Genomic DNA, 20,152 nt, shown 5'->3' on the forward strand with positions numbered 1-20,152 from the left:
GGTGCTAAGACTGCGTTTTGCAGAAGGGCATAATTTAATGATAAAATGGTTCATTGTTGACACAAAAGCCTATTCTCTTAAATACTTACTGAAATAAAAGGCTATAGTGTAACAGCTGTCTCTTTGTCACCTGATTCAAGAAGGGATGGTTTAAGTTATCCAGGGCCTCCCTCATAATGCGTCCTAGGAATTGGTTTTGTTCAGTCATCTTTCAGAACTTTTGACCTTTCATGCAAGACTGTGTCAAAACCCTTCCAGATGGCATAGTAAACTATCTCAAGGGACTAATGCTTGCAATAAATGCAATCCTTTTACCTTACATCACCTTGGAAGATTTATGTATTTTCAGCCATTTTTTACTAATAACCAGTGTTAAATATAATGCCAATACTAACCTTCAAGTTAGAAAATGGAAGTTGGTTTGGGAAAGCAAGCCAAATTAATTAATCTGGTAATTCGGTAGATAATGCAGATTTTCTCCAGCAATTCAATATGTTTCAGGCATTGACAGGTTGAGACACAGATGGTATGTGTCAAATAACTCATCAGCATGCAATACAGTAGCTTTAGTTTTGTGTTTTGATCTCAGCTGATGGAGACAGTCGTTGGAAACCAGAAATTGTTCTGTGTTCAGCTCATTGTATTTTCTGAAACTAAGACATGGGCGCAATTTCAAATTGCAAGTGACTGGAGTTGAGGCTGTTAAAATCTTGTCTCTGAACTCTGTGGTCAGTGTGTCAGAGATAGTTCACAGAAAAGGATATTTAACCCTGTGTGGACTAACTCTGGCTATTGTTTTACAACTTGTACTTAGGAGATAAAGCACAGCAAGTCAGGCAGCACCTGAGGAGCAAGACAGTTTATGTTTCAGACATAATCCTTCACCAGGACTAGGGAGGGGGAAGGGGCTGGGGCTTGAGGAAAGGTAGGTGAGATGGCAATAGGTGGGCAAAGGTAGGAGGTGATTGTGATAGGTTGGTGGGAAATGTAGAGTGGATAGGTGGGAAGGAAAGCAGACAAGTAGGTAGTCACAAGGGCAGAATCGAGTCAGAGGGTTGGATCTGGGATGGTGTGGGGGGTGGGGGATATTTGGAAACTGGTGAATTTAATGTTGAGGCCTGTCCATCTTCCTTCCCACCGATCCACACCACAGTTGCCACCAACCTATCACAATTACCTCCTACCTTCACCCACCTATTGCCATTCCACCTACCTTCCCCTGAGGCCCAGCCCCCACCATTTATTTCTCAGCCACCTTCCCCTTACTGATGAAGGGTTATGCGTGAAACGTCGATTTTCTTGCTCGTCAGATACTTCCTGACCTGCTGTGCTTTTTGCAGCACTGCACCTTATCGACATCAACTTACACTTACATAGGGAATTTAGCAAAAAAAACATAAGGTATTTCATGGGAGAATTTTAAAACAATGTCTGATGCCTCACTGAATAAGGAGCTGTTACGGATGAACAAAAGCTTGGTGAAAGCTGTCGGTCTTAAGAAGCGTTTTATAGAAGGCAAAAAAACGGTGAAGAAGCTTAGAGAAGGAATTTCAGGTTTAAGGCCCTAGGTAGCTGTAGGCATATCTGCCAGTGATGAAGCCATTTAAAGTGATCAAAGTACATGTTCAACTTGCTGCACGAGATGAACATTGCCATTTTGGAATGGGTCTTAATATAGAAATGAGTGGGTTGTCTAGAATCATAGAACTGTACAGCACAAAGCAGCAGCCATTTGACCCATTGAAAATGTGCCAGCTCTTTCCCTGGCCTTTTCGAACAGTAAGTTATGTTGATTTTAATCTTATTGGTCACATTTTCCTCAATAATCACTGCTGCCTTATAAATCTGCTCTTTAATCCTGTTCAGTTTCTAGGGAAACTAGTATCTATTCTTTGGAAATTTATATGGCTGGAGATCAGTTCGTCATCTCACATATGAAGGCAATTAGGTGAATGGCAAAGCAAATAGTGCAGAGTGTAAAGTTTACACTTATGTAGTTTTCTGTCGCACATTCAATGTTACTGTTGCTACTCAGCAGCACTGAGACCAAATTAATGGTAGCTCACAAACAACTTGTATATATTGGCTATCAAGACTACTGGAAATATCTATTCAAATGAGATAGGTAACTTTTTCTTTGACAGACCAGAGGAAATAGTTGAAGCAGGTACAATTACAACAGTTGAAAGATATTTGTATGGGCACATGAATAGGAAAGCTTTAAAGGCAAATGAGACCAGTCAGTTTAGGATAGCTGGTCGGCATGGATCATAGGGTCTGTTTCCATGCTGTATGACTCAATAATCTACTGACGTTTAATTTCTGGAAATCAGATCCCTCTATTCTGATCCTAGCTGCTGCCAATTACAAAATGACCTCAAATCTGAGTGCACTTTAGTTGCTTGATCTGAAAAATCAATACCATTATAGATGCCATCCTCACTGTAGACTGGGTGCCTGTTTTGTGTTTGCCACCAGTTTGCACACCCACATTAATCATTCCTACTGATTCTAAGATGGAATTTCTATGCAGCCAGAAAGTCTATGAAAGTAGCTACATAATCCATGCAACTGATTGCTCACTTCATAAGCGCATACCGGTCATAAGGCTGATGTAGACAGATTTTGAATCAATAGTGAAAACAGCGATTAAAGCAGGAAAGTGGAGGTGAATATTTAGACAAGTTATGATCTTATTGAATGGCAGAGCCGACCTGATGGACTGAATGGCCTTCTTCTGTGCCCACGTCTTATTATCTATCCTGTATAAAATTGAATTCTGCAAGCTTTTGTTTTCACCCGCATGTTATCAACCAGGACTCGTGATATACCAACAAAAATTATATACCTCAAATACCGTGATGTCTGAGTATTTACACAAGTATAACAGTGATGCGTATACCTCCTGCAATACATTCCTATTACTTACTGTGTTTTTACATTGATTTTAGGAGATATGTTGATTATTTGAGGGATGTTAATGTCTTGAAGCTTCACCTGGTCAGGGTTTACTGCGGTTATATGTACCTCTTGATTATCCAGAATATTTGAACAACTGGCAAACTCCTGGTTCTATACGCATCGGTTACTAAAAGGTTTGCTGTACTATATTATAGTTGAGGCAATTTATAATGGTTTTGGCATAAGCTCCTTGGTTTTGTATGTTGTGCCTCTTGCTATAAAGCCAAGCACCCCACCGCCCTTTTTTGCAATAACAGTTCTATCAACTAGTTGGGAATAGGAATGGTTGAGGAAATTGGCAAAGAACGTTAATAAAACCAGAAGAAACAGAAATAGGAATCGGCTGTTTAGCCTTGAACCAGCTCCACCTTTCAATAGTTGACCCAACATTTCTCAAATCCAATTTCCTGCATTTTTCCCATAACCCCTGAATCCCCCACTGATCAAATATCTATCTATCTCAGCCTTGCCCATACAGCTCACTGAGACAAGGAGTTCCAAAGATGCTTAACCCTTGGAAGAAGAAATTTCTCCTTATTTCAGCCTTAAGCTGATGTGTCTTTATTCTGAGACTGCACCCTCTGGTCTTAGACTCCCCCATGACGGGAAAATTCTCTCAGCTTTTACCCTATCAAGTCCCTTAATGTTATATGTCAAATCCTATATGTTTCAATGAAATGACCTCTCATTCTTCTAAAATCCAGAGTCTCAACCTGTTTATCTTTGCTCATGAGACATTACTAATCTTTTAGTTTTTAATCTTTAACATATTTCTATTTATCTTTAATATGAAAGGAACTTAGAAATAGATAGTCAAATTGGCAGTGATTACCAACCAATAAACGTATGGTTTTCCTGTGATGTTACTCTTTGCTTTGTACTGAACCCTTCATTCTGGGCTTCAATTTAGCCTGGTTAAAAAAAATTACCAAATGATGAATTAAAAAAGCTAGCAAAAAGCACATCTTCAACTCTACACAAACTCCCATGTTGCTCCAAAATCTTAGAAATATAAATTTACTCAAGACTCTGACCCATTCTGTATGTGATTTCTCCTTACTGATTGTGCAAAAATTACTGATCACAGAAATAAATATTTCAGGAGAAGCTACATAAACACAGGAGAGAGGAAAGAAAAGAATTTTTTTGAAGGTTAGATGAAAGGTATGAGGTTCACATGGAACATAAACCCATTCAGCTAAATGACTAACTTCTACACTGTAAATGTTTTGCAAATATTATGTGTAAATAGCTGCAATTAGGTTCTGAAAAGTTTTCTGAAGAGGTAAAGCCAAACTTTAATAGATTCCTTGCTGGACTATACACTTTGGTCTCAATTTTACAGGTAAGGAATATTGAATATTGACCAAGTGGAGAAAGTTGCATTTTTGTCACCAGAATTGAGAGAATGAAACTATCAGGAAAATAGAGAAGAGTACAACAATCTGCTTAAAGATGACACCCTGTAGCAGTCTTTAAATTTTTGAAAGGAACAAGATCATAAACATGTTGACATTGGTTATGTTCATGAGTGATTGCAGAGCATTGGGGTACTGGAATGCAATAACCACGAAATTTAGGAGGAACCATTATCTTCAGGGAACATTAAGGATGTGGAACTCTGCCACATGGATAACTAATGCATTTAACCACAATTGCTTGCGAAAGGTAATATTGGGCACGTGAAGGGTCATTAGAGTGAGAGGAAGCTCATGTGGAGTATAAACTTCTGCACTGACCAGTTAAATGAATGGCCTCTTTCAGTCTGGAAATTCTTTTTCGTTTGAGCCACTCAAATTATATGTCAAATCTTGTCTCGATGGTCACCTCTTGCCTCTTAGAAGGTTGACAATTCAATTCCTCCATGTAATCTAGAGTGACACTTCTGTATAAATAACACTGTGGATTCTGCACTGGAGAGGGTATCTTTCACTCAAGATATTAAACTTTATCTGTCCTCTCAGGTGGACATGAAAAAAATACCATAGCCCTATTCAGAGAGAAGCAATAAGTTCTCCAGTATCCAATCATTAGTTTTTCTCCCAAACAACATCAGTAAAGTGTATTTCACAAGAATAGGCGTATGTCTTAAATTCAATTTTACTTCCTGTATTCTGTAATCATTTATATCCTTGCCTAACAGGAATATATTAATCTTAGCCTTAACACTTTTAATTTCTCTCCCACCTCAATATTTTTTGGGGGGAACAGGATTCCAGATTTCTTCTACAACTTCACGTGAATAACTGCTTACTCACATCTCTGCTAATCCTGAGTCTAAACTGGGGGACAAAAAAAGGAAGCATAGAGGATGGTTGATGTGCTGGATGAGTATTTTGCATCTATCTTTACCAAGATGAAACTACCAAAGTCACAGGAAAAGTAGTAGTAGTTGGGAAACTGGAAATCTGGCTATACATAATGTATATGAATCTCTAGATGGGATGCAGATCTGAAATTAATCAGAAATACTGGAAATACTCAGCAGGTTTTGCAACTGTGGACAGAGAAACAGAATTAACATTTCAGTTGACAGACTTGTAAGGTTAATCCTGGATGGGGTACATCCCATGTTGTGAGGGGAGTAAGGATGAGGTTCTGGCTTTGAGCTTCTAATCCTTCTTCGACACAGGTGATGCACGAGGACTGGAGAACTGCAAATGTTACACCCTTATTTACAATCCAGCAACAATAGATCAATCAGTTTAACCTTGATGGTGAGCAAACGTTTAGAAATGATAGTCTGAAACAAAATTAACGGTCATTCAGAGAAGTGTAGAAGAATCAAGGAAAGTCAGAACAGAATTGATGAGGGCAAACTAACAATGTTTAACTAACTTGCTTAAGTTTTTGATAAGATAACAGAGAGGTGAGGGTGTGGTGTAGTATAAATTATGTTTAATCAACCTATTTGATAATGTTTTAATACACCTTGGAGGCAAGTGGAACTTGAAACCAGACGTTCTGGCGCAGAGGTAGAGGCACCAGCATGCATAAAATGACTGAATGGTGTGGCATACGTAGATATCCAAAAATTGAAAAAGTGTCTCATAACAGGCTTGTCAGCAAAAATAAAGTCAATGGAGCCAAAATTGGTTGAATAATAGAAAACAGAGAATAGTGTGGACAATTGTTTAACGAATGAGGAACAGTGAGGTTCCCCAGGGTTGGTACAAGGCCAACTTTTTTTTTGTGATATATATGTGTTAGTAGTTAAGATTTAGGTGCAGAGGCCACTTTTTTAAAATATGCAGATAACTCAGAAATTGAAAGTGAAGGCAACAGTGAGGAGGCTAGTGACAAAATTTAAAGGATAAAGACAGTCTCCTGGAAATGGCAATATGGTCGATGAAATTTTACAGTGAAAAGTGCAAAATTATTAATTTTGATGGGCAAGGGAGGCAATACTGTATTATATGTTACAATGCTAGCTGGGCAGCAAAAACAGAGTGACCTGGAGATTTTGGCACATAAATTGTTGCAGCTTGAGAAGTGATTAAAAAGCACAGGGGATTCTGAACTTTAATGATAGCATCTAACCTTCTTGTTCCCAGCCTGAAGACAGTTTCAACCCAATGCACCATCTCCACCATTGGTAGGGGAAGTAAGCAGGTTAAAAACCATGCGAGCTGGAATAGAAATTGAACCTATTCCCGTGACACGAATCCGATCCATGCCAGCCCGCAGTTTACTGAGCCAACCAGCCCCCAAAGAAGTCTGAGTTGCTGTGGCAACATTGACTTTTATGTGCCTTTGGTATTCCCGAACTATGCATAGTGATGCTGAGGTTTCAATTTTTTTTGACCAGGTATTTTTCCAAATCTTACTGCCTGCCATTGATGTATGTTGGAAGGATTTGTTGATTGTCTTTTGAACACAACTTCCTCTGCAACCAATTCCTGAAATAGGACTTGAACCTAGAACTACTGCACGTATCTACTGCTCCACAAGATCTCCTTCAAGGCCAATATAAAAGTAGAATACAGCAGATTCTGGAAATCAAATAAAAGGACAAAGTCTGACTTCAAGCATCTGTGGAGAGACAAATGTGTCACCAAAGCCTTCTTAATTTCCATTGGCAATCCAGATGCATTTCTTCTGGGGACCTGTGACTTATTACATTGCATACAACCAGCCTGTGAGAAGCAGATCTGCTTTTAATTTGCTTCTCTCTATACAGCCCAGAAATTTCCACTCTATCAATGGAAATATAAAGGACGTTCTGATGAGTCTTTATAAAAAACTGATTATACCATAACTGGTGTACAGTTTCCAATTCTAGGCACAACATTTTAAGAACGTTATGAGATCCTAGAGATGATACAGAAAAGATTTATTAAATTGACTCTCATCACATGGATAGACTGGAAAAGCCGGGGTTATTCTCAGAAGAGAGAAGATAGAGAGGAGTTTTGATAGCTATTGAAAATCATGAGTGGCCTAGAAATAATAGATAGTGTTACAAAACGAGACAGACAGCCAAATCATATCAGCCTCCTTATCCTCCTATTCACAACACAGTAAAATTAGAATACTCAATGACCATCAAAATTGCCCCAAAGATTCATAACCAGAATAACCAATACCAGACTTTGTGAATAATCAGTAGCAGATACCTAGTTCATAACTGAAACAAGAGAATTAAACATTTATTAATAATACAATAACTTAAGCAGAGCAAAGCTATTCAAGGTAAAAGAATTATGATGTAAAATCAATCTTCCTTGATTCTAACCCCTACTCGCACAAAGGCAGACAGACACAGTTAAGGGATAAATTAAAAGAAAAACATAAATGAAACGTAACTGGCCTATTCACTTAAGCTGTTTCACACTGAATCACAGGTACATGGGATTGTATATTGCTTGGTTTCTGAAGACACCAATCAATGTAAACAGCTTCCTGTAGGCACCAAGGGATAGTCACTTAATTCTTATGACTGAAATTCTACTCTTTGAATAAGTTGATAATGGGAAAATCAAATAGCGATCAAACCTCCTTCTTGTAGTTTTGGGAGTCATAATCCTTCTGACAAAAACACAGTTCAAAATAAGGGTTTCTCTTTCTGATTTTCTTAACATTATCTCTGTTAGCCTAATTGCCACATAACTCCATGAGGCCCCATTTTACACACAAACATCTACCATCTGTTTGAGAATAATGCATCTCCGGGACCAAAACACCTCTACAGCACTTTGAACAAGAATCCAACTGCAATTATTTTCCAGGCCTAGCCTCAAACAAATATTTTTGTTCGAGTAAACGTTCAAATGCTTGTTACCTTTCTAATAAGACCACCTCAAAAGTCACCTTCAGCTCCGAATCAAAAATAATGAAGGTCTCAACAAGAAAGAGAAAATATTCCCTTTGGTGCAAGGATCTAGACTGGAGATCACAGATTGTAGGCAATGGGCATAATAATTGAAGGCAACCTGAAGAAAAATCTTTTTCAATAGTGAGTGGTTAGGGTCAGGACTAAACTGCATGCAAAATTGGTATGGTAAAATTGCCAAACGACCATACGGCTACTCTTTCATTATAGAGAAATGACTGATGATGATTTAACTTGAGGGTCACCATACATAAGCTGAAAGGAAAAGTTGAGAAGGCAGGACCTTCATGGTAACCTCAACTGGTATGGGAATTGAGGTAAAACCTGCCCTGTTGGTTTCAATCTGCTTCACAATCCAACCTACTGAATTAGGGAGGCAATGGCTTAGTGGTATCACTGTCCTTCATGGAGAAGTTTGCAAAGAAGAACAACTTTGACCACAAATCTATCAGGAAGTGGTCAGCATGTAGCATCCTCAAGACCCCGCAGGAAAAGGCAAGGGTGGGTCTTGTTGCATGGTTCTGTGAGCAGATTATCAACGTCATTTGGCAGAATGCCTTATCACCAGAACTTTTCAACCAGCACCAAGACATCTCTTGGCTACCTATGAGATCCTTCATGTATACCTGGTTAGTCTGCACCACAGCACACATACCTCAAAGCTGCTGCAGGGTGATTGAGACTGTCACACATCTCCTGCTGGAATATGCAGTTGTAAGGAAGTCTGGAGAAAGATGCAGTGGTCAAGGTTTGCCTTAAGCAAGGTTTGTGATGCAGGACACAGTAGTCTATGGTCCGTTTCCTAGGACACACAACAAGGCAATATCAACTGTGTCTGGAGGATCATTAATTTAATGAAAGACGCTCCTTGGTCTGCCTGAAGCTTGTTGGTCTTCCAGAACAAGAAGTTGACCTTGAACAAATGGTACAGACTGGCACATTCCAAGGTCCAGAGCTACTTACTGGGATGCAAACTAAAGCTTGGGGATAGCTGCCGCTCAGGTAGCGAGAAAAGACCACAGTCTCAGGTCTTTCTGAAGTTAAACAGCGGCCCATTCAGTAATCAGACCCTCCTAGCACCTCAAATGCATGTAAATACAGTGTTATGTGTTATGATGTCTTTGGTTTACTTGGAGAGAACCAAACTCCAATGTTTGTTTGTTTCCATGATATGCTACCGTACAGAACCAAACTGCATTTAGGACTATGTATATATAATTTTTTTTTGAATAAAGTATATTTTCAAAGTAAAGAAAAGGTGTTATCACTGGACTGTCGATCCAGAGACCCAGGTAAAGTTTTGGGGACCTGGGTTCAAATTCTACCGTAGCATATGGTGGAATTAAGAGTCCAATGATGATCACTGCTGATTACTGGAAACACCCATCTAGTTCAGTCGTGTTTTGTTAACGACGGAAACTGCCATCTTTATCTGGTCTGGTCCACATATAACTCCAGATTCACAACAATGTGGTTGACTCTTAACTGCCCTTTGACAGTTAGAAATAGGAAACAAATGCTGGTCTAACCTCATCCCGTGAATGAAGTAAGAATGGACCTCTCTTGGTCAGTATCCCAACGCTTTTTATAGAATCTTGCTGTACATGAAAATCGCTGCTCTATTCAACATCACAACATTACATTTGCATCAAAAGTATTTCATTGACTGCAAGATTTAGGGGCCGTTTGAGGAGAGTTCCACAAACAGGTACTTTATTTCCAACCCTCATTCTTCACCTGTAAATCCATCTAGGCGCCCCAACCGTCGTCCAGCTGCTTTGGATCAGATGATCCACCACTGTCCAATCAATTCACGTCAGGGCGGTTTAGTATCACGTGGCCAATTATTGTCCAATCAATCGGAGCCCTGGCCGTTATGGGCACGTGGTTCACAGCTGCCCAATCGAATCACACCACACCGCCGTGCATCACGTGGTCCGGCACAGTCCAATCGAGTCGTTAGCTGCTTGTTCTGGATCAGGTGGTTCAGTGTGGTCCAATCATGCTCCTCCCTGTCACATGCGTCTGCCTGTCCAATAGGCACGATCCTTGGTCATTCCGGATGATCTGAGTAAGATGGCGGCTGCGCCTACTTTGCCTCAGTGCGCAAGCGGGCCTGAAGTGATTCGTGGGCAGGTGTTCGACACCGGGCCGCGATATACTAACCTCAGTTACATCGGGGAGGGAGCTTATGGCATGGTTTGGTGAGTGTGATATTTCAGAGTAGTGGTGACAGGAGAGTGTCCGAGTACGGAGAGGGAGAGGGAGAGGGTGGGTGGGAGGGTGAGGAAGCAGAGATTTAGGGGCCGGTGGTGTGGACAGAGGGATAACGGGAGAAGGGAGTAATAGGAAAGGCGGCTGGGGATCCTCAGGGAAAAGGAGGGCGTGCTGATCGGGATAGGCGAGATGCTTCAGGGCCACTGGGCGAAATTGGGAAATGGAGGAGATGAGGGTGGAGATTTGGAGGGAAAGAGAAAACGCTAGGAATTGGAGATGTCCAGACCAGAGGGAATGAGGACAAAATAATCAAGTATATGCGATGGTTTGGAAAAAAAATGCATGAAGGTGGAGGCGTTATGGGAAAGTGGGTTGTGGCTCCTAAAGGGAACGAAGTTCCAGTATTTTAGTGAACTGTAGAAGGACAGACTAGGCGAGGATTAAGGTAGGAGTCTCGGCATTGAGTCAAGCTGGAACTAGATGTATACGATTACGAATGAGGCAAGAGGCTGTGAATTTATTGAAAATCGGGAAAATGGCGATTAAATAGATGACTGTGTAAGGTTTAAGGCAACAAATACAGTATTGAAATTTGGAAAAGACCTAAAGCCTGTTTGTTGTATTTTCGATTAGATAATTGTAGTTTGTGTTGTATTACTGGTGTGCTTAAGTGCAAATGACCTATAGAACGGACTGGGCGCAAAACTGAGATCGAAATCTGGCGATACCAATTGTTCTTTCTCTTCGTTTTAAATATAACTAATGCTTTTATAATTGTAATGGACTCTTTGAGGTCCTTTGCAGTACACGTTTGATGGCCACCGGGAGTGCTGTGCAGTGAATAAGTAACATTGCTTCCAAAGTATAGAAAACAACCTGGAGATATGCTTTTTTTTCTGTATAGTTTTGGAACGTTCTGCCTGCTACAACAGGCTAGACTCATTGCCTGTACTTGCAAAAATGTTCCTGCAGCTGTGTAATATGCCCTAAAATGTAAAGGCAGATTACAGCAGCATTAGCTTTTGCAGCACTCAGGTGGGAAGAAAATTATTAAAACTGTATGGAGTAGGGGTAACCGCGTTCAGTTTATTTTACATACAATATATATATCTTGGAAAAACTGGGGCATTTTTTTCAATGGTTATAGACAGACAATAGTTTTACATTAGCAATGCTTTACTCTCCTCAGGCAGTTTTTGTTTTTAAGTAGTCATTCCACAGCATTTGGCACTTGTCCATTCTTTTGCCATAGTGGTCATTTTTCATGCAAGTCTAGATTGAGTATTTTCAATCTGTTTGACTGTTGTGACCAATTCAACCTGGCCCAAACTGTTGCCTGTTTATTTTTACAATAAGGCTTGCTGGGTGAAAATCAGGAGAAAATTACCTTCCTCAGTCTACAGAAATTGAAATCAACTGTATCCAAGGTAAAACTGGCTGATTTCTTAATTTAACAGGCTTATGCCTCAGTAACAAGTCCCACCTATTCTGGAGGTGTGTAATCATATCTTCTGAACAACTGGTTAGAGGTCATCTACAAGTATTATTTGCAATTTGCAGAAATACTCATACTAAGCATTCTGTTTACTTTCTCTTCTGTTGAAGAAGTCTCTTTTTACAAAAGTCATTTAATCTGATGGTGTAAAGTGTGCATCTATTATCTCAGCAAAACATTCCCACAAAACTCTTAAATGTTGGTTGTGGCTAGCTTCTAAATCCTAGAAATTACATCTCATTTCCTGTAGTAGTCTTGCTACTAACAATGGCTAGATGTTAGCCTAAGTGAGCATTACATCAGTTCTGTTTAAAAATTCACAAGTAATAGCTTTTGTTTCACACATCATTGTTTAAATTGCTTTCCAATTCTGCTGATAAGTGTGTTTTTCTGTTGTCATACCGACTAATTATAGTTTTGTAATGAATTTTGACTAAAGATTAACAGGTGTAAAGATTGACTAAAGACCCTCAACTGAAGTGCCTCTGCCAAGGGAAATGTGCTTTGTAGAAACATTTCTAGTTTATTTTGTTAAAACAGTACATGGTCAGCTAGAAGTTTTGACAATACCATATTTTTATGTAAAAATTGCTTCCTTGTCAAGGCTTGCTGTTGCTCAGAACCTGATGACTTGGGCAATTAGACCACTGATCTAATAACCTCCGAAGCATTAGGTTATTGTGTGGTTAAATAAAATATGTGGCATAAGCCAATTCAGAATAATACTGTGTCCCACCAGTGTTCCTAGAAAGTACTGTTTGGGAAAGTGTTATTGTTTTTATACACTAACTGGCAAGATATGCCTCAATACAGTAAAGCATCCTGACTGTGGTTTTTTTTGGTTGTAAATTAAGGTGAAGATATACAAGCATAAATGTTACTTATGCAATAACGAAGCCTATGTAAAAAATACTTGACCCACCCACTGACACAGCTAGAATGCGCTTGTCTATAGTAAGTACTAGTGTGTAGTTTATTCAACAATTAATAGTTTCCTTTTTATTGAAGTACAGTATTTTGAATTGGTGTCACAGGTTCATACATTTTGGTATCTGTGGCATCACCTTACATTTGTAAGGAAACATCTAGCAGTTTAGAAGTTAGGTTCCAGCACTTGCACTCGCCCTGAAGTGTGTTTATAAAAAATATCAAATGCAGGCCATTTCTTTTCCTCTGGGGCACAACCTTCTCCCACATGGTGCCTTTTAACTTAATGGATGTTATAGATTATTTGTACGGTTTTAAGCAGAGAAGTGTTTTGACATCTGGTGAAATATATACAAACACATCCTCTAATTCCATGATGTTTGAATATGCTTCTTATCTTTTGATGCTTGCTTTTGAAACGTAAAATTCTCCGTGACAGCATGGTTTAGTTTTCCTCTGGCTCCGTGTGACTCTACAGCAGTGCTTTTGTAGACTTCAATTATGTAAATAGATATTCCTACAGTAGATGTGCTTTCTACTATTGCAGAACCCAGGTCCTACTCCACAGCCCTTTCTGCTTAAACATGGAGTTCAGACAACTTGTCATGTCTGTATAGCTTTTTGTTTTGGAAGCGTAGTTCATCCTATGTTTTTTGTCTATGCTCCAATAAGTTTCTTATACTGAGGTAGTTCTGGATCTGGCTTTTAAAATGTCCAAGTAGTTAGATTTGGCTTTTTTTTTTCAAATATTGTTGCAGATCATGACAACTGAGAATAAAATTTCTAATCTCCATAATCGCTGTTCCACCAGTGATTTTTAAATCTATGGCTTGTGGTAATTGACCCAATCGCCACAGGGAATAGTGTTTCTCTCTCTACTCGATCAAAGCCTCTCACCATCTTGAAAATTTTTATTGGTCACTTTTCACTAATATCCTGTCCAAAGGGAATTGTCCTAACATTCTAAGATCTTAAAATTGCTGAAGCCCCTTGATTCCATAAACTACTTGTAACTTTCTTTTATAAGGCTCTTGATGCATTCCTGAAATGTTGTACTTAGTACTCTAGCTGTGGTGATAATTGGATTGTTGTAGCATGGTGTCCATTCTTTTCCATTCTATTTCTCTATTGGTAAACATGAGGTGCCCATGCACTTTCATTACTGGCTTGTCAACTTGTCCTGCTTTTGTGGATTTCATTACATGCTGACCATGGCTTTATCATGTTGATGTTTTGAAATTGTGTAAAATGGTTTTAGGATTATTGCAAAAGGCAAGAGAGGAGTTGAAGCTAATTTAATTAGAGATTTTTTCTGAATTGGCATGCTTTGTGGTTGAAATGAATGTCTTTAATACAAGTTAACTCTGCCATCAACTCAGGCAACATTACTGTATTAATGCTTCAATTTTTCACTTTTATGGAATATCAAACTTCGTTGATCCCTGTTTTAATTTCCTGCTTGTTGCTCTGATACCTATTGTCTTGACCTTTCATTATTTCTGTTAATCTGTGCAATTGGGTTTATTTTGGTTTGCTAACAACAATCCGTTTCCATTTTATGCCGCACAGTTTCCTCGCAAATATAATTGTTCTTTTGAAAATCATTTATTTTATGACACAGCTGGCTCTTGAGGTTCCTCCATTGGAAACATAGTGCAGTGTCAGTGCTGCCTTGCTGGTTTGTTTTTCTGACTTCATCTTATGATCTATGATGGAATGAATTTCTGACTATTGCTAATTCTGAAATAATGATTTGGAAATACCGGTACTGGACTGGGATATACAAAGTTCAAAAAGTCACAATTCCAGATTATAGTTCAACAGACTTGGACCTGTTGGACTGTAACCTAGTGTTGTGATTTTCAATTCTGAAAGAGCTTGCAATAACCAAAACCTTTCAACTTGGTAAAGTTCAGTGATATTTTCCATTGAATTATATGAACAGAACAATGAGTCAATTCAGCTTATCATGCTGTTGTAGGCTCTTTTTAAGGTTTGTTAGTCCCACTTCCTTGCTCCTCTCCCATTGCGCTCACTTTTTTTCTTGTGTAGTATATATCTAATTCGCTTTTGAAAATTATCAGTCTACTTCCACTGACCTTTCAGGCAGTATGTTACTGATAATTGTAACTTCAGAAAAATTTGTATTTATCTTCTTCTTTGGCTTTGTTAGTTATCCTAAATCTCTATAATCTGGTAACCAATCCTCCAAACAGTGCAGATTGAGTAAATAAGGAGAAACTCAGATCAGTATCCTTCATAATTAAGTCTATTCAATAAGGGCAGCACAGATAAAATTTATCTTGTTTTGAACTTGACCAATGTGATTGATTAACTCACCTTCCATATTATTATTTTTACATTTTTGTGAAGTGGTTTCTGATAATTGGGGTTGAGGAGAGGACAAGGGCATAAAATTGGATTCTAATGTGTTGCCTTTGCTGTTAGTGTAAAATGTCTCCAGTGCTGAGATATGGAATGTGCATTCTCTAAGTTATTGGGTAGAAGCTTATGGTTAAAGACTTTTTGCTTGCTAGAACAAATACAATATTGCTCAAAATATTTTTGCAGTTTTTTTCTAATCTCCCTGAAGGATAACATCTCTTGTACCAACAATCATTTTCAGAGATTGTTATTCTAGATTTCTTAGTTGTAAAACTTACCTCTTAAAACTTAATTTCTAAATAACCTGTGGTTTATCTAAACTCTGTATTTGTTGCTATTGTTTACATATGCCAGGTATTGCAACCTGTTGCAATTAAAATATTGTGGGACACGGGCCACGTGCTGTCAAGTGGGACTAGATTAGGTTGGGATATCTGGTCGGCATGGGCGAGTTGGACCGAAGGGTCTCTTTCTGTGCTGGACATCTGACTCTTCAATCACTTCAAGTAAACTTACATAGGGAGCTTTGTCCAGATATCCAAATTTTGGACATTGTTCAGATTGCATTAAATGTAGTTGTGATGTACATTTGTGTGATATTCGACACTCCTCTTGCTTTGTCTTATTGCTGCTCCTGGCATGTGGGACGCTATGATCAATCTTAATGTGGAGTGTAATATGTTTGCTACAGAATACATAATGCAGGAAGTATGATTATATGATGCTACTTAGTTTTTAGTTTACTCATCTCTGACTTGTGATTTTTCTCCAAACTTAATTTTAAGACTGCTATCTTTTTGGCAGCATTGTTGCTGTTATGTTCAGGTCCTACTTCAATATAAAAATCAAGGACTTGCCAAATATGACTCGAAAGTAGAATACAGAGGGTGGTGGTGAAGGGTGGTTGTTCAGACTGGGGGCCAGTGACCAGTGGAGTGCTACAAGGATTGGTGTTGGGTCCACTACCTCTTGCCATTTATGTAAAGATTTGCATATAAATATAGGAGGTATAGTTAGTAAGTTTGCAGATGACACCAAAACTGGAGGCATGGTGGACAGCAAAGAAGGTTACCTCTTGATTACAACAGGGATTCTTGATCAGATGGGCCAGTGGGCTGAGGAGTGGCAGATGGAATTTAATTTAGATAAATGCAAGGTGCTGCATTTTGGAAAAGTAAATCTTAGCAGCACTTGAACACTTAATGGTAAGGCCCTGGGTAGTGTTGCTGAACAAAGAGACCTTGGAGTGCAGGTTCATAGCTCCATGAAAGTAGTCGCAGGTAGATAGGATAATGAAGGTGTTTGGTATGCTTTCCTCTATTGGTCACAGCATTGAGTAAAGAAGTTGGGAGATCATATTGTGGCTGTTAAGGATGTTGGTTAGGCCACTTTTGGAATATTACGTGCAATTCTGGTCTCCTTCCTATCGGAAGGATGTTGTGAAACTTGAAAGGGCTCAAGAAATTTACAAGGATGTTACAAAGGTTGGAGGATTTGAGGTATAGGGAGAGGTTGACTAGGCTGGGGCTGTTTTCCCCGGAGTGTCGAAGGCTGAGGGGGTGATCTCAGAGGTTTATAAAGTCATGAGGGACAGAGGATAACTAGACAAAGTATTTTCCCTGGGCTGGGGAATCCAGAACTAGAGGGCATAGGTTTAGGGTGAGGGGAAAGATATAAAAGAGACCTAAGGGGCAACCTTTTCACATGTTTATGGAATGACCTGCCAGAGAAAGTGGTGGAGGGTAGTACAAAGTGTTGGCAATTGGGACTAACTAGGTGGGTATATCTGGTCAGCATGGACTAATTAGACCGAAGCATCTGTTTCTGTGCTGTACAGCTTTGACTCTGACTCTGACTCTATTTACTCCTTGTCATTATTGTATCCCTGTTCATTAAGAGCTCGCTGTGTATAAATTGGCTGCAGTACTTCCTACACTACAACAATTATTGTATTTTGAATATATTTAACTGGCAGTAAAGAGAATGTCATGAAGTTGTGGAAAACACTATTAATACTGATTTTAATAACTTGTTTATATTTTAACAGGAGCACCTCACAGGGATATAGTGCCTGAGTGAAGGATTGGAAGTCTAATAGATTTGTAGAAGTATAGTCAGATGCAAATTGGGTACCAGTCAGCGGGACTCAGTGTAGGCTAATGGATTTGGGGTTTGGGCAGCAGAGTTTTCAATGAACTGCAGGTTGGATAATGGCAGATTAGCCATGAGGGGGTTAGAGTACTGCAGTCCAGAGATGACAACCATGTGGATGAAGTCTTAAACAAAGCAAGTGATGCTGGTGGTTGGTTTAGAGGTGAAAGTAGGATGCCTTTCCAACAGATACAATATCAGGTTGGGAGCTCCGCTAAATAGGATACTTAAGTTGCAAATGATTTGGTTTAATCTCTGATAATGGCTGTAAGAGGGATGGAATTAGTGAAATAACATAGCTTGTGGGCAGGGGTGAAAGATAAGGCTTTGGTCTTTCCATTCTTTAGCTGCTCAGGTTTGGGACAAGCACTTGATATTATATCTGTAAGCCAGCAGAGACATATTGGAGTGTTATAAGCATATATGGAATTTAATTTTTACAAATATTTTACATGGTGTTCTGCTTTTCTCTAATGCAGTTAAAGACTGTTTTCAATGCATGCTGCATTTTCATTGTGCAGTAATTCATTTTTAATTCAGAGGCCAGATCTTCATGCAGACGTTTTGATCATTTTGAATTGAAACTTAGGACGTTCAAGTGTGATATGCTATGTCCTGCTGTTGTCATTTCAATTAGCAGACATGGAATGTTAAGCAGTATGAAGGAAAGAAAATCTTGCTGCCGTGGAGTGTCTTATCAAAGCTCTCAAGTGTTTTCAAGCACTTAACTAGTGAGTTCATTGAATTGCAGTGATCTGAGTAGTGTCAGCCAACAACCATTTTGTGCAAAGATATTGTAGCAGCATTGAGATGAATAATTGGTTAGGGTTTAAACTCTCTATTTCAGAAGAATAGGAGCGAGAGAGAATTAGTGGGACAAAAAAGCAAGATAAGAAAAAATTGGGAGAGACAGACAGCATGAGCACAATAATAGTAAGATTTTCAGTGGAGTCAGACTGAAGGGAAATGCATAAAGGCCCAAATGAAGGCATGTATGTGAATGCACAGTTTGGTAAATCAAGTTGAATTATAGGCATCTGATATGACTCCAATCAGTGGAGAGCTTTCCTCCTGATCCCCATTCTCCCTTGACTGGGATATGAACAAGACTTGACAGCTCAATGTTCTGGGTTTTCTATCCCCTAGGAAGGATAAGAAAGGAGAGGGAATGGCATTTTTGATTTTCGTAATGCATTGCTCCTGTAACTAGAAGGTAGTTCCAAAAAATCAATGAAAACATGGGTATATATTACAAATAAAGGAAACTTCTGATAGGATTGTATTGTAGATCTTAGAGCGAAGTTCATAAACAAATGTCAAGAGATCTGATATATAGAACATAGAACAGGCCCTTCAGCCCACGATGTTGTCGACCACTGATCCTCATGTATGCACCCTCAAATTTCTGTGACCATATGCATGTCCACTAGTCTCTTAAATGTCCCCAATGACCTCGCTTCCACAACTGCTGCTGGCAAAGCATTCCATGCTCTCTCAACTCTGTAAAGAACCCACCTCTGACATCCTCTCTGTACTTTCCTCCAACCAGCTTAAAACTATGACCCCTCATTGTTAGTCATTTCTGCCCTGGGAAATAGTCTCTGGCTATCGACTCTATCTATGCCTCTCATTATCTTGTATACCTCAATTAGGTCCCCCCTCCTCCTTTTCTCCAATGAAAACAGTCCGAGCTCAGTCGACCTCTCTTCATAAGATAAGCCCTCCAGTCCAGGCAGCATCCTGGTAAACCTCCTCTGAACCCTCTCCAAAGCATCCACATCTTTCCTACAATAGGGTGACCAGAACTGGACGCAGTATTCCAAGTGCGGTCTAACCAAAGTTTTATAGAGCTGCAACAAGATCTCAAGACTCTTAAACTCAATCACCCTGTTAATGAAAGCCAAAAACCAAGCTTTCTTAACAACCCTGTCCACTTGGGTGGCCATTTTAAGGGATCTATGTACCTGCACACCAAGATCCCTCTGTTCCTCCACACTCCAAGAATCCTATCCTTAATCCTGTACTCAGCTTTCAAATTCGACCTTCCAAAATGCATCACCTCGCATTTATCCAGGTTGAACTCCATCTACCACCCCTCAGTCCATCTCTGCATCCTGTCAATGTCCCGCTGCAGCCTACAACAGCCCTCTATACTGTCAACGACACCTCCAACCTTTGTCATCTGCAAACTTGCTGACCCATCCTTCAATCCCCTCATCCAAGTCATTAATAAAAATTGCAAACAGTAGAGGCCCAAGGACACAGCCCTGTGGAACACCACTCGCCGCTGACCTCCAGGCAGAATATTTTCCTTCTACTACCACTTGCTGTCTTCAGTTGGCCAGCCAATTCTGTATCCAGACAGCTAAGTTCCCCAGTATCCCATTCCTCCTGACCTTTTGAATGAGCCTATCATGGAGAACCTTATCAAATGCCTTGCTGAAGTCCATATACACCACGTCCACAGCTCGACCCTCATCAACTTTTCTAGTCACATCCTCAAAGAACTCTAAGGTTTGTGAGGCATGACCTGCCCCATACAAAGCCGTGTTGACTGCATTTAATCAAGCCATGCTCTTCCAGATGGTCATAAATTCTATCCCTCAGAATCCTTTCTAACATCTTGCAGATGACAGACGTGAGACTTACTGGTCTGAAGAGAGGAATTACATTTTCTTCTCTCC

The 20,152-nt window shown here is 39.5% G+C and overlaps 1 protein-coding gene across 1 annotated transcript in view; it reads left to right on the top strand.

The window, feature by feature from the left end:
• Positions 1-10,334: 10,334 nt before the first annotated feature.
• Positions 10,335-20,152, top strand: part of mapk1 (mitogen-activated protein kinase 1) — a 112,258-nt gene continuing 102,440 nt past the window's right edge. The window contains exon 1 of the mRNA XM_072587113.1: positions 10,335-10,497. Within this exon, the coding sequence (XP_072443214.1) occupies positions 10,370-10,497 (128 nt within the window). The 5' untranslated portion in view covers positions 10,335-10,369. The remainder of the gene's footprint in view (positions 10,498-20,152) is intronic.

This window comes from Chiloscyllium punctatum, chromosome 17 (genome assembly GCF_047496795.1).
Source record: "Chiloscyllium punctatum isolate Juve2018m chromosome 17, sChiPun1.3, whole genome shotgun sequence".
NCBI lineage: Eukaryota > Metazoa > Chordata > Chondrichthyes > Orectolobiformes > Hemiscylliidae > Chiloscyllium > Chiloscyllium punctatum.